This window comes from Lepisma saccharinum, chromosome 26, assembly GCF_977018435.1.
Source record: "Lepisma saccharinum chromosome 26, izLepSacc3.1, whole genome shotgun sequence".
Taxonomy (NCBI): Eukaryota; Metazoa; Arthropoda; class Insecta; order Zygentoma; family Lepismatidae; genus Lepisma; species Lepisma saccharinum.
In genome coordinates, this window is record NC_139254.1 from 43816895 (window position 1) to 43844269 (window position 27375).

At 37.5% G+C, this 27375-nt stretch overlaps 1 protein-coding gene across 2 annotated transcripts in view; it reads right to left on the bottom strand.

Moving 5' to 3' along the window:
• hyd (E3 ubiquitin-protein ligase hyd) overlaps positions 1-27375 on the bottom strand; it is a 191947-nt gene that overhangs the window by 95767 nt on the left and 68805 nt on the right. For both annotated transcript variants that reach the window (XM_083112520.1, XM_083112519.1), the window contains exons 11-16: positions 26613-26755; positions 23773-23884; positions 20334-20488; positions 13473-13749; positions 10762-10881; positions 1432-1554 (exon numbers count right to left, since the gene is read on the bottom strand). In XM_083112520.1, the coding sequence (XP_082968646.1) occupies positions 1432-1554; positions 10762-10881; positions 13473-13749; positions 20334-20488; positions 23773-23884; positions 26613-26755 (930 nt within the window). The remainder of the gene's footprint in view (positions 1-1431; positions 1555-10761; positions 10882-13472; positions 13750-20333; positions 20489-23772; positions 23885-26612; positions 26756-27375) is intronic.

The following is a 27375-nucleotide window of genomic DNA, read 5'->3' on the forward strand; positions in this document are numbered from 1 at the left end:
ACCCACTTTTTCCTTCGCATTATTTTATTACATTAACTATATTTTTATATATAAATTACTGACAACTTAAATTAATCTATACTTTGATTCTTTTTTTTTTTTTTTTGATGTTTTGATGTCCACTTTATGCACAGTAAGGCTAATCAGAACTGGACCTACAGGTTAAAGTGGGATCCGAACCACTATGTGCCTCTACCGGGTATCGAATACGGAACCCATTGATTACAAGGCGAACACGCATCACTATGCCATGGGGGAGGCCAAATGCATCTCTACTTTCTGTTTCCTTTTGTTTTTCTCTGCCTCTACATTCTAATATCCACCCTGGACTTCTGGTTCAAAATCCTACATACCACAAAATCTTGTATCTATTTTTAGGATGAATAAAAAATAACAGGTAAAAAAAAGTGCTCTAGTTCTACAGATGTAATTTGCACACACAAGTTCTTACTGATGATAAATGACAGAAACATCATCAGATTTTCCTTTCGACAACAAAACACCAAACCTCACAATTGCTACTTAGTTGTGCAATGTACCAAATCAGTATGTACTATAAAAACAGAAAATCTGTCCAAAACTTATAGATTTGACTCAGCATTTCAAAAAATCAATGAACAAGGAAAGAAAATTAGAAGTATCTAAGAAAGAAGTTATGCTGTGAAAATACATCAGGTGTAACAAGATGTAAAAGATAAAGATACACCCTGCACATGAAGGGATAAATGGAGGATCTCTAGCACCTGTGGAGATGATGTGATCAACACCACAGATGCCTTTAACCCTCAGGCTGGCCCCAGGTATTTTATTTGAGGCTGGGTTAAGCCCAGAGCCAATCCATGCAGAGATATAGATGAAAAAATGTCCACCTGAAATCATGCACACAGAAATTTAACCCTGATCTCACGTGTGGCAGGCAAACTGGACCACAATGGCTCTTTTGATTGATTTGGTTTATTTTACATCACTTTTATGCCACTTTTGGCTAATCATGAAGATGAGAATGGGTGATTATTTGATGTAACTGACAAAGGACCAATCGCGGAATACTCATGCCCAGGCCAGGATTCGAACTTGGGGCCCCTGGCATCGTAGCATGGCTCTTGTACCAAGATAGAGGAGTGTGTAATTCACAACCATGTTCCTGGTTCATTTTATGAACACACTAACCAAATGATTACATAGATATATTCACCAATTCTTAATATGAAAAGAAACGTTTTAGTCTTGTTAGTGTCCTACTAGGAATACATTTTCTTTTCGCTTAAATATTCCATGAGAATATGCTTTGGGCGTGTGCAGTAATACAGGCACTTAAGAAATGAATTGGTATATTTTCCCACAATCAATCCGTACTGTCTTCATGTACTTCATCAATGCTACCGATAAATTTAAGAAACAAAGGTATTAGGTCTCCTGCTTTCCACTTACCAGATGATCTTACGGCTGCTGTGGCCCTTCGCATCATTTCTCTCAAGCTAACAGAGCGAGAGCCAAGGGCGTTGGTGATAACATTTATTGATTCAAGGCCTGAGCTTGTATTACTGCTGCTTTCTATGGATCAAGTAAGAATGAAAGTATATATAGTGCACATACATATCTATTATCAGTTATCACAGAAAGCTACGCAAATTAGAGGATCCTTACAGATCACTGGGGTTTGTCAGATCTATTTAACAATAATATACATCCAATATTTTTAAAAAAATCCAACAGCAATCAAAAATAATATTCACCATCACCTTTAATAGACAAATTCAATATAATCCCTTCACTTTACACAACTACTAAATATCAAGAACAAGAATATAGTCTATCCTAGTAGGCAAAATATCAGTTACAATAGTGAAATTATTAAATACGAACTACGTATTTCAAAAAATGTTCTCTAATAAACTACATACATGCAATCTCAGCATCAAAACACAATTTTATATACTGTGTGCAATCTCTGCACTTCATTTTTCTGTACCTTTCTGTACTCGCCACTTAATTGTCCGAAACTTTATATTAACTTATCTATTGTCAGAACAGTTGCCGGCCCCCGTGGCAGAGTGGTTAGCACATTGGCTACGATGGCAGGGGTCCCGGGTTCGAACACCCATGGCCAGTCCGGTGGCTCGAACGAGAGAAGTTCAGTGGCGAGGTTGAAAGTCGATCGCTTAATGCACACGCTGCTGAGCCAGCTTAAATATCTCTGTCTGAAGACATATTTGAATCTTCAGTCACTGCCATGGTTATACTGTTCTGTGCATACGCTTTTAAAATAGGCACAGCTTCTGTTATGATGAAATGACAGTATTTGGCATGAGATCTTTCTAGACATTTTTTTCCAGTATGATATATGGTGACGATGTTGTCTCTTACTGAGTGGGTTCTGCCTTCGATCTCCGTTGGAGACACAATGCACACTGGCTCGGATCCCACTTTTAACTGTAGGCCCAGTTCAACAACAAAAACTCCTTCTGGTTATTTTGTTTTCTTTTTACTTCAGCTGCCTTTAGAGATTGTCTTCGCCTGAATTCCTGATGCTTCAGAACACTTCTAATCGTTGATGATTAGGCACACACAGGAGATGTACTACGTAGAAAGTTTCAGCAAGAAATGCAGGCTTGACCAGGACTCGAACCTGGGCCTCTGGCATACCGTGCCATTTCTCTACCACTGAGCTACCGAGCCGGCCTGGCCTCGCCTCTCTATGTAGTACATCTCCTGTGTGTGCCTAATCTTCAATAATTAACATCTCTACGCTGGGAGGAACCAGGCAACGTCGAAGTCTACTGTGTTTCAAAGGCAACAGATCCCGTTGCGGTAGCACTGGCAGAGATGATTCCACGCAGGTAAAACAGCGATAACAAAAAAACAGGTAATGCCAGGCTGGCTTGATAGCTCAGTGGTATAGTAGGGACACGATAAGAAGCGGCGTGCAATCAGAACACAGAACGTGACCAAATTCTGTCTCCTCGTTGGCTGCCATGTGGCTGGGGGTTTTCTGCGTTGCCACGTTCGCACAAACAGACGGACAGGCTAGTCAGCTGTTGGCAAGCTTGGGAAAAAATTAAGCACGTACGCATCAGGATGCTAATATATGTTATTTCCGTCGTAAAGTGATAATTTAACGAATCTAGAAGTTTGAATCTGAAGTTTCTTGTAGGTTAACGTTAACTTCCCGTGTGAATTTTACATTCTGGCAAGCATGAAACATTTTATCTTCCTGCTCTACACAGCAACCGAAAACCTTCACTGCAAGAACCTCTGTTGTATTTTTATTATGGTACATTGCAAGCATCAGTTACCGGCATATTTTTACTTGTGTTGTATCGTATCATAATTACCTACAAAATAAAATGCATCTTGTGTTATGAACAACTGTGGCAAATAGTTCTCCTTTGATTTCATGCAGCCTAGCCTTCTTTGTCACACTGCGACGTTTGTCTTTTTCGCAACTCAATACCAACCGCAGCTATGCCGCTTATTGTTTTTGTACACGAAACTCGCCCTTTGTTTTGTAACGACATGGAATTTATACTTCTGTGACATAGTTGAAGCTTCAGAACCTACAAATGAAATGTATTTCTTGAAAATTAGGGCGAATAACGTATAAACAAATTACGTACAACTTGGTTTCGTTAACACGTTTTTTAAATTATATTTTTTGGAACCTACAAAAATTTACCTTTTATACAGAATTTCACAGAACTGAGTTACTGTATTACAGAGAAGAATTTATCAGGAACAAATCAATTGTGTGTGAATTGATTGATTGATTGACTGATTTGGTGTTTTAAAGTCCACTTTATGCACACTACGGCTAATCTGGAATGGATCTACAGGTGGAAGTGGGATCCGAACCACTATGTGCCTCGACAAGGTATCGAACCCAGCACTACTTGATTACAAGGCGACGACGCTTACCCTACCACGGTACCATCGGGGAGACACATGTGGGTGTGTGAAGTGAGATAATTTGGGAAGCTACAGGATAATACAGGCTCTGGCAATACAGAGTTCAATTAATTACAACGAAAAGCTTGGCAATTGCTTGATTTACTGAACATTAATGATACATTTGGTACATGTGTAATTAATGCTTCGATCTACCTGTACGTAAAAACATAAAAAATGAATGAAAGAACAGAAGTTAGTAGTTAAAGAATCAGTTGTTTTTGCTGAGAGTGAGAACAATTGACTGTTTAACCAGATGTTTAATCCTACACGTGTTTCTGTGGACTCGCGAAAATCCTGAAGTAGGTCAATCCGGCAACTGCACGTCGCTACCAGAGCGGGTGGTTCCACGCCGATTGCTAGCGCGTCCCGACTTAAGAGCAATGGCACGGTATGCCAGAGACCCGGATCTGAGTCCTGATCGAGGCTGCATTTTTCGCTGGAACTTTCTACATACATCTAATCGTGCTTCATTGTAGGTCTCTGACGCCCTTGACTAACGCTTTCCTTCCATCCCTTCCCCATTTAAATTGTATGCAAGTTAATCACAATAAAATCACATTTTAGTGCATTACATAACTTGCAGGAAAGTGGACTTATAAATACAGTTAGCCACTCATTTTGAACTCCCTAATTCTGTAGCTCTTTCCACAACTACAGAATTGGTGTATCAAAATTTAGTCACCTTGGTATTGTAGCAATCATGATTGTTTCTTATTAATTAGAACGAATATAAAAATTGTTATTCTGCACACCACGCAATATCGTTATTTGAATATGGCAGTTACAGAAAAATTGTAACAAAAGAACACACCCAATTATCCATGTCTTTCCCGGTATTCCAAAGTAGACATAATTAATAAGGTTGAAAACATGAAGATGATTTTATTTTTTTTATATTTTATTAGTTTTAGATTATTTTAATCATACCCTTGCATGGATTTATATTTATATTTGTATGTGGAGAATTGTATCTGACGACATCTAGAGATCACCGATATACAGTTTTTGTTATTTTGTTATAACTTGTAGATTAAGTTGTCAGACTGAAAGTTATACTTTTCTTAATATATTTGCCACATTGCACATTTACAGATGAAGGTCCTGAGCTGCAGTCCCCTCCTAAACTAAAACAGACAGTCGACTACGGCTGTGGTTTGCTTCCGATTACCAAATTGTTGATTAGAACACAACTTTTGTTTCAGAATCTCTAATCATTCCTATTCGCTTTCGAATAACGGAGTTAAGTAAGTTGAAAAAAGCTAATTTGTATTGTCAAATGACAGCAAAGTTTGATATGGGATGATAATTTGAGGACATATCTAGAATCTATAATATTCAAAAGTAAGATACACAAGAGTGAATAATACCAGGTTAGTAGCTAACCTGCACCCACTCTTGTCACCGTCCCTGCATGCCAGACAACAAGCAGCATTATTCTTTGAGTTTCAAAAAACAAATTATATGGGGCACATCAGCACTCTAGGCTATTTGCACCTGTCTCAATATCCAAGGAATAATCAATCACCTTAGCCAGCCAATAAAACCAGAGTTGTAAATAACCTTGAAATACAGGGGGCCCAAAAAAAGGTAACCGATCACATAATACAACGGTTCTACATTAGGGTTACCTTTTTTTGAGGCCACCCTATATTAAAAGCGAAACACACAATAAAAAAATATAAGGCAAAATACTCAAATGCACTGCTAAAAAAACCTGTCATCCAAAGTAAAAAAATATGTTCAAAATGGTGGAATCATTTCCCAACAGGGAAGGCAGATTGTTGTGGAGCACAAATCTATGCCAAACATATGTAAACTTAGCACACTGTAGCAGAATGTGATTTGCACTAAAAATTAAATCTCACGACAAAAACAGCAGTGAATCCATACCATGTAATTTAATTCCATGTGACTTGTTATTCTGGCTGCTTCTTTCTTAGTAAGCAAGATTGGTGATTTTTATGACAAGGCAGAAAGAGTGTGAATGAAATTGCTTCTTTCGGTAAAAATTGTGGCTGAAGTTATTGTTGTTGCTGTGTTCAATCAAACTTTTCAAGTTGAAGTCCTGGTTGAAATCAATGGTTCTTTACATCAATGAGTATTTTTCTCCCATTTGAAAAGTGGCAACTTGTTGTTTGAAGAGCTTTCAGTGTGTAGAAATGATGAAAATTTTGACTAGGCAGTCAACAAAATTGTCAAAACATTACTGAAGAAGTGACTAAATGTAATGAAATTTATACCAGAGAACATAAAAAAGAGCTTGGAAATGCATAGAAGTATAAATTAGTTGCTGCACCATGACAAAATGTCATGTTGGTCAAGCAGTTCTTGACAGAAAACAATATGTCAATTGCTCCTAATCCTCCCAACTTCTCTGATCTTGCTCATTACATTGTTTTTATTATTATCACAAATGAAAACCATAAGGATTTGAATTTGAATTTAAATTTTGGGTGTGTCAGCACTAAGGCTATTTTGCACCCGTCACATTATATGGGGTCCAGCCCCTTATCGTTCCACATAACAACTCTAATGTTGCATAACTAAAATCATAAAATCTTCTGACTTTCGTTAAAAGCTGAGGCTGTAAAGGAGCACTCAGCATGAAAAAGGACAAAACGCAGGACAACACAAACAGAATTATACTGGCCATGGAGGCCAGTCGCCAGAGCCTCGTTAGTCTGCAGTCCAGGGTGTACTATGTGGAAGTGAGGTTGACTATTGGGTGCACTACGTGGAAGGAGCACCCCGAAAACCATAAGGAGTAAGCAATTGTTTATACAGTGATGTGAAAGAAAATTTGTTTGAAAGCTATGAGTAGTATTCTAGTTCAAGTTCCAAAACTCTTTCCAGCAGTGAAAAAAAAACATCAGGTACACAGGCTCGCAAACACATTACTTTGAAGGAAACTATAATGTGAAATTATAAACTTTAATACTAAGATGTTAAAAAAATATAATTAGTTATTTTTGGGTACTCCCTTGCACAATCATCATTAGACTATAGGTCTGTGAGGAAGGGGAGTACAAATATTCAACCTAACGTGTTTCATAAATGGTAGTCACTGATTTGAGAATATACATGCAATAGTAACACACAATACTGCTGAGTTATGGTAATGTAAGAATACCATCAGTAAGAAGAGAGCTGAATTACTGTGTGAAAGAAGAACACATATTAATAGATAGCACTGCACAATTTGTATGTTAAAAAAGGTGAAGGCATTTCCTGTGCAATGCACCATGCTATAAAGGGATATGGAGGTACAAATTCTCGATCTTTTCCATGCTGCAGGCAATGTGGTCACCACCATGCTCTAGCAACCTTTACCCTCAGGTGCCCATTAAATAGACTGAATGAGCCCCAAGCCACTTTATACCCAGGCATTGTCGGAAAATTACCCACCATCACCTGCTCTTGGAAATGCTACAGAGTTTCCTGTATAGCAAGCAGATGTCCTGCCTACTGGACCACCCTGTGGTTTTCCACTTCAATTAGAAAAGAAGATGGGGCCACAAGAGAAACAATTCCCTCTAAAATTTCACAGTACCCAGTAACGGTCACGTGCATATGTTATTTACAAATGTGCACCACAGTTCCTTCACCTTAAGAACATGATACGTTGCATCGCCAGCCCACTACCACAAGCAATTTGTAACAGTGAATGTGTTTGTTCAGATTTTTTTCCCTTTGATATAAAATCTACTGAATCTATCACAACAAATGATGGTTACCTAGTACAGTTTCATGCTATTTCTATCTAATAATCACTCAATTCAGAAATTAATTCAGGGAAAACATTTACTACCTGCTTTCATTAAAAAAAAAAAGGTGTGTCAATGTCAATAGGACATCAAAAAGGTAGCCTATAACTTCACAATTTAATAACATGACTGAATCGTACGGGTGTGTGGGATTCCAAACCAGTCAGGAAATCGCAAATGATAGTGCTTAAAAGTACTTAATTTCTCAGACACTGAAATTTCTTGAAACTGGCAGTTTTAATTCCAGAAAAGGAAAAAACAATTCCAGAAAAGCAAAAACAATCACCTGAGGAGAATAGTGTGTAGCACTTAAGATTTCACAGGAGGGAAATTCTACCATTTCCTGTTACAAAAATCTCCCAACTGAGTAGGGAAATGGTGAACATTCCCATCCCAATCCCATCGCAACCAAAAATATTCTATCCCACATGCCACTAGATAAATGATTAGTTAAAAGACATGACATATTCTTTCGATCAAGGGATAAACTAAATCAAAAAGTTTCTTCTGGACAGGTATTTAATAATCCATTTCAGGTGACATAAGTTGCATAATTTGAAACTGAACCAAATCTTTCCAGAATGATGTCAGTGGAGATGACAAAATTGCATGGCCTCTTAGGTCCTATGACAACCTCTGGACTCTTTTGTGAGGTTATGTCGAAGAACAAGCATACCAAATTACATGAATGATTATGGAGCAGGATGACCAGTGTTATTACCACTGTTGACAGGGAGATGTTACATCGAGCAGGGAGAGAGCTAGAAGACGGATTAGATGTTAAACATCCCACCGAAGGTTCACGTTGAAGTGGACTGAACACAAAAAGAACTGCTCGAGCTGCATCTTGATGCATGTATTTCTACGTCAATTAAAAGTCATGTTATTAAATTGTTAAGTTGTAAACAACTTTCATGTGGACAATTCTCGTGAAAATGTATGTGATATGAATGGCATACATGCACTAGAATAGACCAAATATTGTAAGTACTAGCACTGAGTCAATACAACTTTGAACCTACACCACAATACCAATACAGAGTGTCACAGATACTGATAAATTGTAACAATTCAAAGCAGTTCAGAATCTTCACAAATTTTAACATACAGGGTTATTCAAAAAGAACTCGGTGGTTTCGTGATTTTATTGTGGGGAACTTGCAGAATGTATCATGATCATATCGGTTTACATCTATACCTGATGTCCACATGTTTCTTAATTAAATTATCCTGTTCACCATTGGTTGAACACTTCGCAAGGAGGGTGCAATGGAACATGGCAGTAACTCGAGGGGAGAGGCCATTCTGTGGTTTCAAATTGCATGAAACAAAGCTTGTTACGACCATACAATGGCAGTGGAGAATGTATTTAAAAAAGAGCCACTAACGAAGAAAATCATTTGTAAGTTGTACAAACTATTCACGGTTGCAGGTTGTTCATTTCCGTGGGATTTGTTGGAAAGCTTCACTGACCTGGTCCACAGTTTCGTTCGGCACTGATGGTCGACCACTGGATTTTGCATTGTACAGACAACCAGTAGCCACCAAGTGTTTGCACAACTTATGAATAATATTATCTGTTAGTGACTCTTTCTGAAATTTCGTCCTCCATTGGCATCATAAGGTCGTAACAGGAGTAATATTAACAAATAAAAATTATATTAAAGAGGAAATCAAAAGTAGGCTTAATTCAGGAAATGCATGTTACTTCTCTCTTCATAAACTTTTGTCTTCTCGTTTAATATCTAAGAAACTAAAAATTAAAATATACAAAACAGTAATTTTGCCTGTAGTATATTATATGGATGTGAAACTTGGTCCCTTACATTGAAAGAGGAACATAAATTGAGAGTATTTGAAAATAAGATCCTTAGGAAAATATTTGGACCTAAAAGGGATGAGGAGACAGGTGAGTGGAGAAGGTTACATAATTTAGAACTACATAATTTGTATTCATGTCCAGATATTATTAGAATAATTAAATCAAGAAGACTTAGGTGGGCAGGCCATGTGGCACGAATGGGAGAGGAAAGAGGAGTTTACAGGATTCTTGTTGGGAAACCTAACGGTAAGAGACCTGTAGGAAGGCCAAGACGAAGATGGAGGGACAACGTTGAGATGGACCTAAGGGAAATCGGTAGGGATGGAAAAGAGTATATAGATCTTGCTCAAGATAGGGAAAGATGGAAGGCCTGTGTTGCTGCAGCCATGAACCTTCAGGTTTACGAAGGCTACAGAGTTAGTTAGTTAGTTAGTTAGGTCGTAACAGACGTTGTTTTATGGAATTGTAGAATACCGAATTGCTTCTCCTCTCCAGATGCCACCATGTTGCATTGCATGTATGCTCTTAGTGGTGAAGTGTGGAACAGGACTATTCGAGTAAAAACTTGCGGACATCAGGCACAGATGTACCCCAATATAATGACAATATGTTCCATAAGTTTTCTACAATAAAATCACAAAACCAGTGAGTTCTTTTCTAATAACCATGCATAAGTTTTCCATTAGAACTGTACTACGCTAGTCTAGCATGGCTTTGCTTTAAGATATTTATAATTTTACATATCATTTAATCACAAAATCAATTTCATATTACAATATTGTTACAAAAAAGGATAAAAATTATGCATGCGCATTACATAATTTCAAAAATTCTATCAATATGCTTTACATGATGATAAACCGTCCCCACTTAGCTATTTAAAATTTAATCTAATTCTTACTGATTCAGGTTCCACCGTGTAACAAAATATTTACACTCCACAAAAGTGTCGCACAGCATTTTCGCAGACTCCAGAAAAATATAGGCCAGTATCGAATAAATTTTGATACTTTCCACATTGATAACAGTATGTTGGTATCTGCATCAGTATCAGGCATGGTGGCCTAATCATTACATTTTGTGTAGTTCAGACTGCATATTTTGTATAAAAATATAACTTCTAAGTCCCAACAACTTGCACGATCGCATTTAATTACTTGGTGCTATTTGGCCTATTGTAGATGGATGTATGCAGCGAAGAAAAAGCAGCAATGAAGTGCAACTTACCTTGATCACCTTCTTTATTAGAAGCAGGTGCACACATGGTAACACACGCATGGAAAATGTTTCTGTTACCATCACATCTCTCAGACAAGAGGCTCTGCAGTGTTGTTTGTGACAAATTTTCTGAAAGGGAGAGAATTCAATGGCAAAATCAAAATCATTTTAAAGAAATAAGAGTGCATTGTCACACGTACAGTCAAATTATAAAATCACACCCTCCAACTTGACCATAATTTATTAGGGAATCAATTTTCTGCAATTAGGTAAAGTTTCAATGACCTCAACTTCACATGAAAACCAATATGTTTTATCCTGCACCTTTCACATGTAGTACTACACTTTCAATGTTCTATGAATACCTGTTTTTATATTAATAAGTCCGCTATCTATACATTCCTACAACCTTTTAGTCAACATTAATTAAATCCATTTACCAAAAAAAATCATCCACTTACCCTCCTTATCAAGCCAATTTCTAAACATTTCTCCTTGCAATTATTAATGCTAACCAAGTGCATACACGTAGTTGTCTTGAAAACTGAATACTCAGTGACAGTCAACACACTGTAATGGACTTGGCATACAAGTCACATGCTTTCTGTGACCTGACACTGTAAGTTCCTTCTACATATCCAAACTCCCATTGCTGGGTAACAAAATGTGGGAATAACACAAGACAAAACTTATAAGCAGTATTTCCCCTCTTTCATCAATATGAGATCTGTACAATATCCGATAAATAGGGCCTGATTTATATGTAAGTAGTACAGCAAATATTACAAATGTTGGCAAGTTACGATGTTATGAACAATATATGTGAATTTCGTATTACATATTTTTACATATTTTGAGTTTTATTACATATTACTGGTTTATATTAATATTTTTCATAAAATGTTGTACTTGGATCATCATTGTGGTATTTAACGCTTACACAACCAAGCCTGTTTTGCTGGTAAATGCATTAAGGACTGAGGCGTTTTCAGCGGGATTTAAATTTCCGCATGCTTTTATGTAAATTTTTATACCTCTGGAACTAAGAACACTAGTTACAAATTATAGCTCCTTTTGTTTAGTAAACATTGGGCTATAAGAGTATGGCATAAAAACAAAATTTTCCATTATTGGTTAAAAGAAGAAAGAAAAAAAAAATATTTTTTTTACCAAATTTGAAAATCGCGAGCCCCCATTCGGCAGCGCCCCGACGTAAATGTGAAAAATTGTACCTGCACATTGCCTGATATGTTTGGCATTATCGTACAAAAAATCATGCAAATATTCAAGATAGTTTTCAAAAAAAAGAAAAAATATTTTCCAATGCGAAGCACCCGAGTATTTTCCAGCGGGAAATTTGAAATTCGGTGCACATACATTATTTCTTTTTAGCTCAGGAACTAGGAACACTGGAGTTACAAGTTATAGCTCTTTTTTTTACAATACACATGGGGCTATAAGCCTATGGCATAAAAACAAATTTCCGTTATCGGTTAGAAGAAGAAGAAAGAAATGATTTCTTTTACCAAATTTGAAAATCGCAAGCCCCCATTCGGCAGCGCTGCGACGTAAATGTGTAAAATTGTACCTGTTCATTGCTGATATGTTTGGCATTATCGTACAAACAATCACGCAACCGACCACTTCTAAACACAGCTGTAAAGATGAATTCGCCCTTCCAAACGCCTTCCTGAAAAACAGCCACCACCCTCCCCCCCCCCATTACTCCTCCCTGGCCTGGACAAAGACATAGCTGAAGCCAAAAATAGCATAGCTTGGCTGAGGGGAGACGAAAACACCCATTCGACAAGCTGAGCCCTGCTTGGGAATGAACAAAGGTATTACGAAATATTTTGTGCCTGCGACGTGACTCCTCTCAATGACCTTGAATGAAACCGTACAGGGTCATTACATGATTTTGGGACACTTGCATTGATTTTTCATGTTATATAACATTGTAAAGCTTGAATTCTGCAGTTTCTGAATATGCAAACAGTATTCAATACAAGATAAAGACACTAATGTGAAATGTTGTTGAAATAAGTTCATCAAAAAATGAAGAAACGTTCTGATTTTTATGGTACTTTGGATGAAAGAAAACAAGGAAAAAGATAATAAAAATAATGTATATATTACTGGCCAAATAATATGACATACATGGCGTGTGTAAATTCCTTAATGGAATAAATCTTGTGCTGCTAACTGCTATTTGCAAGTCCTGAATGTGCCTCATATAAATGTTACATTAGTCACGGAAACAAAAAGTATATATTTTGAAAAAGGAGGAATGAGCAATTGAATAGGTATGACATCATTCACTCTTGATCAGCATAGCAACTAAGAAAGCAATTTCTTGAAACTGGATTGTACTGCGCATTATATACGAGATATAATTTTTTTTCACTTTTACCCATCCAAAACCAGAGTGTGCATTATACACACACCCGCACTATACATGCATAAATACGGTAATAATATTGAGGAACTAATTTAGTATAAGTACATATTACTGCCAGGAACCTAAAAAAGAAGTTGAGAAATAATATGCAGGCATATTAGATATTCTAATATACTCACATATCTCAGTATATTTACAAATTCTTCTACATATTTCTGTACATATTTCACATGTTTTGGCTACAGAAAAATCCGGGTCATACCGATAAACATAACTAAAATACCAAGAAATAACCCAATACTGATTATGAAATTGTACTTACTAGATTCCTGGTCTAAATTGGTTAGAATCTGTTTCACTCCCTCCAAATCGCATCGAAGAATTCTAGGCATTAACGTTTGAGTGTCTGCAGCCAGGATAATTAAGGCAACTTGATTCTTTTGGTTGGAGCCAACATTCGAGAGAGCATGGGTTCCTATGCCAATGCATTTTATTGGAGGCAGATCCAACCAATGAGGATCACGAATTGAATCCAAGCAATCCTTTGCCAAGGGGTAAATAGTACTGTTTCCATCACGCAGAATCATCACAGTTTCACTCTAAAATACAAAATAAATGAACAAATCAACTACAACTCTTAAATTTCACTACATGGCATAACCTAACTATAGAATTCATTAAAGTGCATATAAATTAGGGCTGAGCCGATACCAGAGGTATCAGCATCGGAGAGTATCGGATGGAATTTATTTACCGATACCAGCCGATACTTTCCCAGTATTTTTGGTCTTTCACGAGTTCTGATATCCTGGAAATTAGGCAAAATTCGAAGTTTCTTTTTATCTTGCACCAATTTTGTGTGAAAAAACTGAATTTTGTAATAACATAACATTTAATTTAATAATCTGACGTAATTCTTGAATATTTTAAGCAAAAGTGTTGGTAAATACAGGCAAATAAATTAGAGTACAACAATTATGGACAAATATTATGCAATACATTTTGACCAACTTTCAATTTCTTCAACTATCGGTACAGGTGAGAATCGGTGTGAGTATCAGTATCGGTTCAAAGTGGTATCCGCTCAGCCCTAATCAAATATAATTCACACCTGCTGGTCACAATTTTGATGGGAACACACATACACACACAAGTAAATAGCAGGGATGGGACCAATTAATCTGTAGTTTATCGGTATTGAGCAATATAGGCATATCAGTGTATCGATTTATAGGAAAAATTACCAATTATTTCACCGATCCGATATATCGATAAATATCTGCTAAATTAGTGCAAAATTCTGCTATTTTGTTGTAATTTTTATGGATAATCTAGCCCTACTTTCTAAAAAAGTAAAGTTCTCCCCTGTGCATAGCACCACACCATGAAGGCATATAGGGGGTGTGGGGGTAACGCCCCACACTTTCTTGATCTGGTCATGAGTGGGGGTGATGTGATCACCTTTACCCCCCAGGGTTTCCCCCAGGTCGCCATGTTATTCGACGCTGGGTGGGCGCCGGGCCCGCTTCCAACGTCAGGAAAGTTCCTGGATTTGAACCTGCTGGGGATCGAACCTGGGACCTTGAGCATGATAGTCAGACGCGTTACCGACTGAGCCACCGTAAATGTCTAAATATTCAATTTCTTTTGCACTGGAGTCACCTTGAAACACACATTTATTAAGGTCAATGAACCTTTCAGGTTCTTCAAGAACCATTCCTAATTTTATATTGGATCGGTAGAATATCGGTTATCGGTATCGGTAAATGTTATATCGGTATCGGCCCATCCCTAGTAAATAATGTTACAGGACCTGTAACAACACGATAACTCAATACCATTTTGAAGCAATTCCAACAATAATACCAATACTCTTACTGATTAATGCTAATAATAATACTTTAACACTGTAACAATGTAGCAATGAAAAGTTGTTCAGAGCCAATTTGGTGACTCATCTACTCTTGATCTTGCCACTAAAATTCCCAAGTTCAGATCCTTGCATTGCTGTTCTTTGGCACTCTAGCTTCATCAATTAAATCTAATCATCTCATCATCGCGATTAGTGAAAAGTGACAGAAAGCGATGTTAAATAACACAAATTGAAATAAAAGTTTGTTCAGAACAGTTATAAAACTATACCACATAAATTGTCAGTTTTCATTAAAAATATCAATAGGTTCTAAAAGTGGAACATGTTAACGGATACCAGCTGATATAAGTGTTTTAATTTATTGGTGAAGTTGCCGATAACTCCAATATTTCAACATACTATAACCTTTAACTTATTGCAAAATGGTTCCATTTTGTTGGCATTTTTCAGAATGTAAGGTTAAAATTCACATCCTCTAGTTTCATAAACAGGGTGGCTACTCTTAGGCCACGATAAAATTCAAGTACGAGGGTGAATCAAATATGAACGAGCCTTGATTGGCTAAGTGTCGGAATGGGTAGCAGGGTGTGATTGGGCATGTGCGGTCAGTAGGTGGGGCTGTCGTGAGTCAGCAACCAGAACAGCCGGCATGTCGCATGCTTCGTTTAGTAGCTCTCACGATGAGTGAGCAGAGTGTGCCACTGTCTGTTGCGCAACGCATAATCATCAAGTTCCTCACCCAGGAAAACGTCAAACCGGTCGAAATTTACCAGAGACTGCAGGCCCAGTTTGGGAATGGTACCCTCTCGTGGGCAAGAGTAAAGGTGTGGTGTAAGGAATTCCAGCAAGGCCGTGAACGTGTTGCAAATGAAGTGCACCCCCGTCGTCCTCGCACCAGTGTGACGAATGACAACATGGCTCGTGTTCGTGAGCTTGTCGTACAGGATCGCCGAGTCACTGTGAAGCAAATTGCGGCAGAACTTGGTGTGAGCTATGGAAGTGTCCAATCAATCATCACAAAGCACTTGGGCTTCCGCAAAATCACAGCTCGGTGGGTTCCCAAGCTGCTGAATGTTGCTCACAAAGATGACCGAGTTCGCATCGCATCGTTACCTGTGACGAGACATGGGTGCATCATTACACCCCAGCATCCAAGCGTGCCAGCATGGAGTGGAGGAGGAAAAGACGAAGGAAACCCCAAGAAGGCCAAAGTTCGGTTGTCTGCGAGGCAGGTGTTGGCCACGGTGTTTTGGGACTGGAGGGGGATCCTACTGGTGGATTTCTTACACGAACGTCGGACCATCAACGCACCCTACTACTGCAGCCTCCTGGATCAAGTTAAGGTGCAGTATTGACGCAAACGACGAGGCTGTCCCATCCACCAGGTCTTGTTCCTCCACAACGCCAGACCCCATACAGCAGGTGTTACACAGCAGAAACTGGTGGAAATTCACTGGGAACCGCTTCCGCATACACCGTACAGCCCAGACCTTTCACCATGTGATTTTCACCTCTTCGGACCCCTCAAAGAAGCACTTGGGGGCGAGCAATTTGCGACCAACGATCAGGTGGAAACCTTTGTGCGCAACTGGTTGGCTACCTGCCCAGCTTCGTTCTACGAGAACGGCATCAAGAACCTACCACAACGTTGGGAAAAATGTATCACTAAGGGCGGAGACTATGTAGAAAAATAGGATGTGGCAATGTCTCTGTTTCCTTCAATAAATTTTGTTTTTCCGCACAAGGCTCGTTCATATTTGATTCACCCTCGTATAATTCTCGGTTTTCAAGGTGAACTTCCAAAAAATTAAAGGGTCCAAGCAGATGTTTTCTCTCTTTCCACCTTATGTATTATCGCCTCTCACCACCCACACACAAATATATTAACAATATAAAGGTGTGTGTGATTCCAATGTATCCAAAAATTCTAATTCAATTAAATTAAATTAAACGGTATATACATTTAAAATATTTAATTTAAGGTGCGGAGTTTACATTTGCCCCTTCATTTACTCAGACTCAAAATATATCTACGAACACAAGTTACAAATGTTACGGTTTATATTCTAATCTACGAAAAATTGTTAATTGTGTAAGAATTTCAGACTAAAATTTACCTAATCATCTACAAGATATCTTCCTTCTGTCCGATATTGTTCTGCAAAGGACACTAACAAAGTAAACGAGTTGAGATAATTCTGTTTCATTTTCCACACAGCTTTCTTCTCCTTCTTCGATAAATATATAAGGTAAATTGTGGAAAACTTGCCCCAGGGCATTTATAAATACAGGAAAACCTCGTTAATACGATATTGGTTAATACGAAGTACCCTTTAATCCGAAGTTCTTCCCATTCCCCAGCCGATAAGATAGGATTTCTAATGTATTTCAGTACGGATAAATCGAAATACGGATAATTTTTAATACGAAGTTGTTTACAAGACACTTCCGCAAAACTGGTTTCGCTTAATTCGAAGTAGACACCTGCGTAAGTCGACAAGAGAAGATCGAATGTGGAGAGAGCTTGGATGTTATTTTAACTTGACCTTGACATGTTTCCTTGTCCTAAGAGCTGCTGACAACTCAAGGGAAGCAGCCCGAAATGCCCGCTGGACATTGACATTCTTTGTCAATGTGCATGGCAGGTCAAGCTCTTTCCCCACTGAATGCGCCACCTTGGAAATATTCACCAGTGCTAGATGAGAAATGCGATAAGATAAGATCGCACAAATGTTCCAAAATACAAGACGCGTGACGCCTGGAAGTCTCACCCATCTTCTAGCTCTGAGCTCGAGATACAGCAATTTCCCGTGAGCGAGCAACTTTTGGCCTGGTAGCCAACAACTTCCGGTAACCACTTTCATTAAAAGTGTGTTCTTTGTGCCCTGTAGAACTTCATTAAAAAAAAGGGAAACTGTTACAGATAATCAAAGCCGTATAGGCAAACTAAAGATCGTCAACCCGCTTAATGCGTTGTCATCTAGGTTTCCCGCAAAAGTTGACGTCGATCTTACGTATGTTGCAACTCCAGTTTCCCGCTTCATACGTTTCCAAACTGTGCCGGTCATAAAATTTGCCAAAACAGTGTTTTGTTGTCTGAGTGACTTCTCCCCTTTATCTATCAGCAAACGAGGGGGGGGGGGGTTGCTAATTGTTTCGGCCACGATTTTCTTGCTCGTGTGCACACACGAGCTCCTTTCCTTTGGCGTCTAATAAAAAGCAAACAATTCTGAATACCTTCTTTAAAACTAACAAAAACCGCATGATAAGTACAATAAATGTGACCCCCTTCCTTCTCCTACAACAGCTCATTATCCGCCACTGGTGTGCATGGTAATGTGATAATTTGCTGATAAAAGTTCAGTCTTCCACAACTGCATTATCTTTAAAATGCGGATGATTTCCCTTCTGCCACCTGCTGCTCTAACTTCCAGCTGGTCTCATTGTGTTTACCCTGCAGCTGGCGCCAGTGTTTAGTGTCTGGAAAGCTCTCGCTTGCAGATAACTGCAATGACTCATCCAGTGCCAAGGAATAAGCTTTATTGTTTTGAATCTCGCAAAGCCATATAATCCCCGCTTTTCTTCAGAACCATTAGCGTGTTGCTGTTAAAAAAAAAAAACAGCAATGCTCAATGTAGGAATACAGGAAAAGTTTTGGTGGAGCGAGTCTTTGACCTCCAGAATACTCCTGAAACCTACAATAAATTGTCGATTAATCTGAAAATATGCAAGTTTCGTAAAGCTTGTTTTTAGTTCTTTTTATGCTGATGAGCTAAGCGGGACTAAATATACAGTTTAAAGTGGGATCCAAACCAGAGTGATTATCCAGTGCGGCACTGTTTAATGTGTCCTAGGATACACATTTGGTGCAAACAGATCGCAAGTTGTGTGTTTACTTTTTCAGAGTGGATTACAATGCAAGTTGAGGAAGAGTTTGAACTGATCCCTGCAAAGGGGGAGGGGCGAATATGAAGTTAACTGAAGCAAAGAATACGTGATGCGATGTGTTTTAGACAGCGGAACCAGAACGAAATTTACAGCCCCGATTTTTTTGTTTTGTTTTGTGCCAGGGAAAGGTTGTGTTCTCTCCCAAGAGAGTCTTTTCTTACCAGTTAATCCTGTAACGGACAATGTTAAATCCAATATTCATTCTGTCCGATTATCTCCCGTCTCTTGCTCGCGCCAGTGTGACTACTGTCAAGATTCTTCCGAATTTCACTTCTTGCAATAAACGAGATTGTTTTCCTTTCCGTAGGTCTCTCGTGCAAACGGGTTTCATATGATCTAAAATTGTACGAATTTCGGGGAAGAGCAACGACTTTGCACAATTAAAAGAAAATACCATTTTTTATAAGACTTTTTGCCAGGACATGCATCCCGTGCATAACCGGTTGTATAACTAGGCAGGATAAATGGTGTTAACCGTCTCCTTGGAATCTTTGTGTCCGCGTTAAGCTCAGTGTTCTCATTTTGTGTAACATTTTTTTACACTTTCTTTAAAACGTACAATATTATTATATAGTACATATAAAGCTTATTTTCTGAGCTACCACCAAGTATAAAACATCCTTTGTGGGGGTAACTTATACTCTACTTTATTTACACCTGAAAACAGGCACCATTTTGAAAAGTTTGGATAACTCGAAGTCGTTTAATACGAAGTTGACATTTTTTGATCCCTTGAACTTCGTATTAACGAGGTTTTCCTGTATGTATAAATTTAATAGGAATTGGATTAATAAAAGTTGCAATTTTTCACGTCTACGGAGACAAATTCAAGCAGAATTCACACATAATTCCCGAAGCTGGCTTCCCACTGGGTGGAAACCCATTACAGACAGCTGCATTACTATTATTAACAAGCGAAGTTTGAGAAAAGTCCTTTGTGGACTATAACTCCCCAACCACTGCTTTCTTCTTATATATTTCACTTATACATGTAATAATGAGAACAAAAACACTTTAACACTGTGTGACAATTAAGGGCACAGGAAGAAATGGCAAATTTTTCAGGATATCCCGAAAATTACAACTTTTGAAAATGTTTTGTAACTTTCATGTTATTCAAAATTGGGGATCAGCATTACATATCATCAAAGACTGCTCATTTGGCTTTGTATGTATATAAATGAACAAAAAAGAGAGAACTGAAATATCATGTGTAGGTCTGAAGAAATGAAGTGGTAACGGTAATTGCTGCCATCCTTGAAATGTTAAATACATTTAAAACAATAACAAAATGGTAGAATGTGCACTGAATTTCAGGCTACTTATACAAATAATGAACATTTTTTTAAAAAAAGTACATACCTCTCCTGCATTTGTAAGACTAACATTATGAGCATCTAATCCTAGAAATGAATTAGTGTCAGATGGGAATGGGCTGTCTTGTTCAGCTCTGCCTGTGCTTAAATTGAACACTGCATAGCTAAGCTTGTTGCCAGTTTTCACTACTGCATTTATACCTGAGGACAAAAGGAAAAGTTATCAAATTTCAACATACTTTCATAGTGTGGCAAGACAATTTCCCTCATTTTACTTACTTTTATAAACACAAAAATGTAAAAAACAGAACAGGTATTTCCTGTAAAAGTTACCACACAAATTTCTTGGTACATGCAAAAATAGCCAAGTACAGTCATGGACATATCTTGGTTGTAATGATCGCATTGAAAGTCAACAGGATTGTTACAACCCAGAATTGTCTATGGCTACATATTGTAAGTATCAGATTATGCAAGCAGTACACTTAGAGCAAGACCCCATATCAAATGTTGCCAGATTTAAAAATTTAAATATGTCATGAAGTTTCAGATTGCTGAACTTAAAAAAAAAAAAATTTAAAAAGAGGAACTTATTTACCTACTTCCATATAGAAAACATAAACCTAATGTTTTTGTTACTAATAACTTTGCATGTTTAACTTTATTCTATCTTTCAATCTTATTGAATGCGGCCTATAACAAGAAAGGATGGCAGACTTTTATTTTAGCAATTCTCTTCCTCACTCCATCATTTATCACTCCCATGGGCCAAGTTCCTTTTGTCTTATTGCAATTTCATCATGCTACGTATGCAATTTTAACATAGTTCGATTTCTATTTATCTTTGTTAACACATACTGCGGAGTTTTAGCTATTACTAAAGATTGTGTTCAATATATGCTTTCATGGTTAGGTTAGGAGGGTCAGATTTGGTTCTCTTAGCATTAAAATAAAGCCCCTTAATGCATTCTACTAAGGTTCCGATTTACTTCTACATTCATTCCCACTAGTCTATGATACTTACAGTAGCTTGTCAACGGAAAATGCATTGTCAATGGGAAGAGTGCATGCTTGCGTAAGGTAATTTTTAAGTTGTTCTTTTAGACATAAATAATTTTCTTTCGAAATCCAAACAGTGCTCATAACCTTAACGATTGTTCAAATTGTGTGCGACAAAGATTGTCAAAATTCTACGATAATTAGTCTTCCTGCTAGGAAAATTTGAAAAAAAATTATAAAACAATCGGAACCCTTACCCACCCACATTCCACACACTTTTCCTCCACCCCCTCACCTGTACTAAATTATAGAACCACCAACTGTAGTTCCAAGTATTTCATGAATTCTATTAGCAGGGCACTTCTAAAGCCGATGATTAAAAAATTTCAATATGCATTATTAACAAAAATACAATTCCACTTTCGACATGGTAAAAATAAAAATTACATGAAAATTCTGTTTGCATATTATATATCTCTTGCATTTCTCTAATTTTACATCACATTTCTGCTTCTTTAGGCCAACTGCAGTAATGCACATGAATGTTGACGAGGTGAAATTGATGAAAGGGGGCTAACAAAGTAACACACACCTATGCCCATGCAATTGCTCAAACCTGGAACTTTCAGCACCAAGGCAAGTTGACCATTCAATGCAGTCACAAAGGTGGCTATTATACAGTGACGTGCACTTAGAAGTAGCTAGTCTAGCAGAGATAGATCAATCAATCTCACATCTCTAATTATTTTCAAATCACAATATTTATTGTCTCGTTAAAGCCACAGTGCATATGCAACACTTCTTTTTCACACTTCTCGTCCCTTGGTGTGATTCACGGGCAAAGGTGGCCTAGCTCGCTCTTCCTCCACCTCACCAGTTCCAGCTATAGAAACTGGCCGCCTGAAGGAAAAGGGAAGATTTCTGCCTCTACCTTGTCCTCTCGCAGCATGCTACGACACCAGGAGTTCCGGGTTCGAACTCTGACGGGTGTTCTTTGTGTTTATCCCTTCATCACTTTTATCGTATCATCTTTGCGATTAGCCAAAAGTGGCGGAAAAGCGAAGTAAAATAAACCAAATCAAGCAATCAATTAATGATTTGATTTCATTTTTTTTACTTAGCGTCGCTTTTTTGTCACATTTGGTTAATTGCGAAGTTGATACGATAAAAGTGATGAAGGGAAACACACAAAGAATGAATACCCATGGCCAATCCGAGATTCGAACCCAGGATCTATGGCTTAGTAGTCAAATCAAATTGTCTTTTATTTTCGAATGAGGGTGGGGCTTACGTGTTCTTTTTTTTAGTACTCATACATCATTTTGCAACCTTTTCCTGTTATTGACGCTCTATTTTTTATGAATACTGATCCCTAAAGGGGGAGGGGTATGACCCACACCAACCCCCCCCCCCTGAGCATGCCACTGATTGCTACCCCAAGTGTCGACGTCACCGCACGTCGCTGCTATTATACATGTGCTTAGATATTCTATAATGATGTACAAACATTTCTTACCTACGAGAAGTGATAGTTAATGAAATTTGAAATGATTACAAGCAAGAGCTTTAAAACCACGTACGTTAGGTTTCTCCTAACAGAAGAACACAGCAAGCTTATACTGTATTACACTATATGAATGTCTCCTCTATGATCAAAACTTTGAAAGTATGAAACTGAATATTGGAATTTGTAGAAAGTTCTGATGTGCAATTTTTGGTTAATATTCACACTTTGGAAATTAGCTTCAAAACATCCCTGTCAGGAAATATACAACTACTCTCATTTGTAGGGCCACATATTTATGGGCAATAAAATATCAAAATTTCAACACAAAAAGTCACATTTCAGGATCAGAATCAGTACATAAAATGGCATTTTGGTGTTAAAATGGTGAAAATACACCTACATTTAATTTAAAAACTACACTTATTACAAAAAAATAAACATTTCCTTTCTAATAGTTATCAGAGTATTAAGTTTATTCCCATGTAGGAGTCATCTTTGTTTCTCAAATATAAAGCACAAAATTAATCATGTTTCTGTGATTTGCATAACTTACAGGATAACTCAGACTTCAGAGTCTTGCATCAGTAAATAACCTATGAATTTCCTATTTAAGAGTTAATTTTGCATTTTGCAGTTCATTTCGCATCATTGTTTTAAGTCCACTTTCTGCACAAATTGGCTAATCAGGGCTAGATATACAGTTTAAAGTGGGATCTGAACTACTATGTGGCTCCACCAGGTTTTAAACACAAGACCCTATTACACGGTAATGACGTTATCACTATGCCATCGACATGTTAAGGAGTATGAAGATGTTTAATAATTAAGCCTTGTTCAAGCCCCTTACAAGAAACTTAATTGTGAAGCAGAAACCTCTGTTATTTGTGAAGGATTTCATGAACTTGTTTAATTTGGAATATAATATGTCCAGCAAAGTACAGAAGCAATGAACACATTTATAATTAAGTCTTTAATTTACCTTGTCCATCAACAGCTATTGCCAATATCTGTCCTCCTTCTGGAATGTTAACTCTCTTAGGGGTACGCTGAAAGCAATCAGGCACTCTTGCTGTTGTGCCAGACTTTATCACCTGCAAAAGAAAACTCTCTTCATTAGAATTATATCTTCAAATATAATACAATTGGCATAACTGATCAAACTGAAATTCAAAGTTATTTGGGAAAATGTGGTGCCATTATTCTAAAGAAACACACACAGTCTCTTCTTATGTTCATGTAACATCATATTCCCTTATTCTAAGGCCTGCTTTAGAGAAAGCATTTTCCTTAGCATCTTTCTTAACATTTGTGCCACGACCAAAATGCTACCCTGTAAAGTAAAAATCTTGTAGCATTTCAGATGCCATGGCATTTCTCAAGGATAGAACCCGTCTCATTTCAGTAGCACTTTTCATAGCATAACCAATCAGAAGCGACCTCCAGGTCACGAGTGAAAATGTAATGGCGGCCACGTGAGATGTAAACAATGTATCACTTCACATTTTTAAAAGCCGATAACTATTGAACTGAGAGGAATAAAGTTTCGTGTAAAACGTTAATAGGTATAAAACATTGGGGATACTTAAATACATACTTTACCTAGTCTTACCATAAATACTGTCACAAAGTTTTAAGTAAATTGACACAAAATGCTGAGAGATATTTTAATATACTAATAACATTATTGAAATGGATGCATGACAAATCAAAATCACAAATCAATATTCAAAATGACCACCCTTAGGATGCACACATTCCGTAAGTCTTTGTGGCCACTCATCAATTGAATTACGCAACACATCGAGTGGAAAATGGCAACTGCCTTCAGAAGAGACCGACCGCTTTCAACTTTCAATATTGGGATGTCTCTTCTTACAAGCCATCTCCTGAAGCTTGGACCACAATTTGAAGTCCAAAGGGTATAGGTCCAGACTTGCAGAAGGCCAATCTTAAGTGGAAATGAAGTCTGGAACATTTGCTATGAGGGCACGCTCCATTTCTGTGAAAAAGGGGTAAAAACATCAGCCAAAGTGTACCAGCAGACAGTGCTTGAGAGACTAGTCAAGAATGTCAACAACACTCTCTTCCATGGTCAGAACTGGAGTTTCTAGCAGGATTCAACCCCAACATATGGGGCCCGAACAACACAGCAGTCGCTGGAGGCAAATGTACCAGAGTTAATTTCCACTTCGGATTGGCCTTCTGCAAGTCCGGATCTATACCCTTTGGACTGCAAATTGTGGTCCAAGTTTCAGGAGATGGCTTGCAAGAAGAGACATCCCAATATTGAAAGTTTAAAGCGGTCACTTCTGAAGGCAGTTGCTCATTTTCCAGTCGATGTGTTGCATAATTCAATTGATGAGTTGCCACAAAGACTTACGGAATGTGTGCGTGCTAAGCGTGGCCATTTTGAATAATGACTTGTGATTTTGATTTGTCATGCATCCATTTCAGTAATGTTATTAGGATATTACAATATCTCTCAGCATTTTGTGTCAATAAAACTTTGCGACAGTATTTATGGTAAGACTAGGTACAACGTTTACTATACACGTATGGAAGAATATTTTAGTTGTTTCAATTGTAAACACTGTGCACCCAGCATACATGGTGTAACTCAACATGCCTTTCATGCTGTATATGTTATACATTGTAATCGCAAAAGCTAACCCAAAAGTTGCTTCCGTGTAAAGTACTGTTTGCTATGAGATTTTTGGAAGCATTTACGTAGCATTTATGCAGCAAAAATGTTAAAGGAAATGCTCTCGTCTAAAGCCGGCTTAAGGTAAAAGACATAAAAGGTGATTCTTTGGAAAACTGTAATATTCTGGAAGGTAGGGATGTGCTGAAGCCGGTTACAGATGTATGAAAATCGGCCGAAATTGACACATCAGCATCGGTATCGGAATCGGCAAAAATCCGATATTTAAACCGGTACAGATTATACTAGAGTTTTTACCTTCTAATAAGTTTTATATTTTAATTTTGTAAGATTTATTGAAAATTAGTTTATGATTAGTCATTATTCTAGAGTTTTTGTAATAAAATTAATGCAAACTCATTCAGAGGATCAACCTAACTATAAATCGGAAATAAAACAGTACATTGCTGAACCAGGATCTGCTGTTGTATTGGAAATTCAAAAATGAATATTCAAACCTGAAGCAAGTCCTGAGAAAATACTTGGGCATACCTGCTGCATCAGTATTCAGTGATTGAGTGTTCAGTGTTGCTGAACAGATTTGCGATAAGAGAAGAAGTAGATTACTTCCTAAGTGCTTCCCAATCTCGTGTTTCTGAAGTTGAATCTGGCAGAACAGGAATTCATTTTGCATTTCAAAGAACTGCTTGTGTACTAATGTTTAATCTCTTGAGAATCCATGTTCTTCTTAAAGGTTCACATATTTTGTAGATGCAAATGTACATTCGCATCTCTTGAGAATATATATGTATATACATATGGTATGCAATAGAAATGTACACAGCAAATTTATTTTTGTCATGCTGAAAATAACATCCCATTTCTGTTTAATAATCTTATGTATCGGAATTGGTTAAATATCGGCATCGGTAAATTTTCAGCTTCGTCACATCCCTACTGGAAGGTAAGTGTGTTAATGATTGAGCAAAAAAAATACAATTAGTCAATGTTCAATTAACAACAGTTAAAATAATACTGGTAGCAGTTTCCTTACTGAACCTAAGTTGGCAGCACATGGAACACTTCTCAAGCATTCACCAAAAACTTATTTCTCTATAAACTAAAGCTGAACATTAGCTGATGATAGACAATGAGTTACATCTCAAATGCTGGCTCACCTGTAAATCATCCTTCCTCATTAATCTGCAATCTTGAAGCAAAGTCATGGGATCATCAGTACTCCCTTCCTTATTCTCCCTTGTGTCTTTTGACAACGGAAAGCGCACGGCTGCATATGCTCCATCAACCTTTAACACACGACCTTCAAGAAAGAAAAATACAATTGTAATAATAGAAAATAAGGAAAGAATGACAATGAAAAGTAGACTTGTACAAAATGTTGGATAAAAGATAGATAGCAACATGAATATTTTGTTTTCGATGGAAACACAAAATGCGAGATTAGACACTGTAAACAAAGTTTTCAAAAGGCGAGATGTACAGTTATTCACAACTGTCCATGTTAGCACAGTACTTGTTGGAAAATACAGCAAATTTAAACTAATGTTTCTTCTGCACTAAGGTTCTTCATTTTCTCGACATTTTCCATCTTTCTGGAATTTCCAAAATAACTAACAGGTCAAGTGATTTTTTTGACGGTGAAGGTGTGCAACTACTTCGAGTGCCCCCTTAGTGAATCTTGCTTGACAAGTGACGTTTTGACACCAAGTTGACAAACATTAAAGTGCATTGTTTACAAGATCCTTGGGTAAATTTCTTAAGACCCTATTCAGTCACTGCACATATGTAGCTTACTAAATTGTCTGCCTTCTACAATTTGAACATAAAATATCTGTATAAAAAGCTACATACATTGTGAACATAAATTTTGTTTCTGTTTATTCTGACATGGTGCCTAAGCTGTAAATATCTCCATTAATT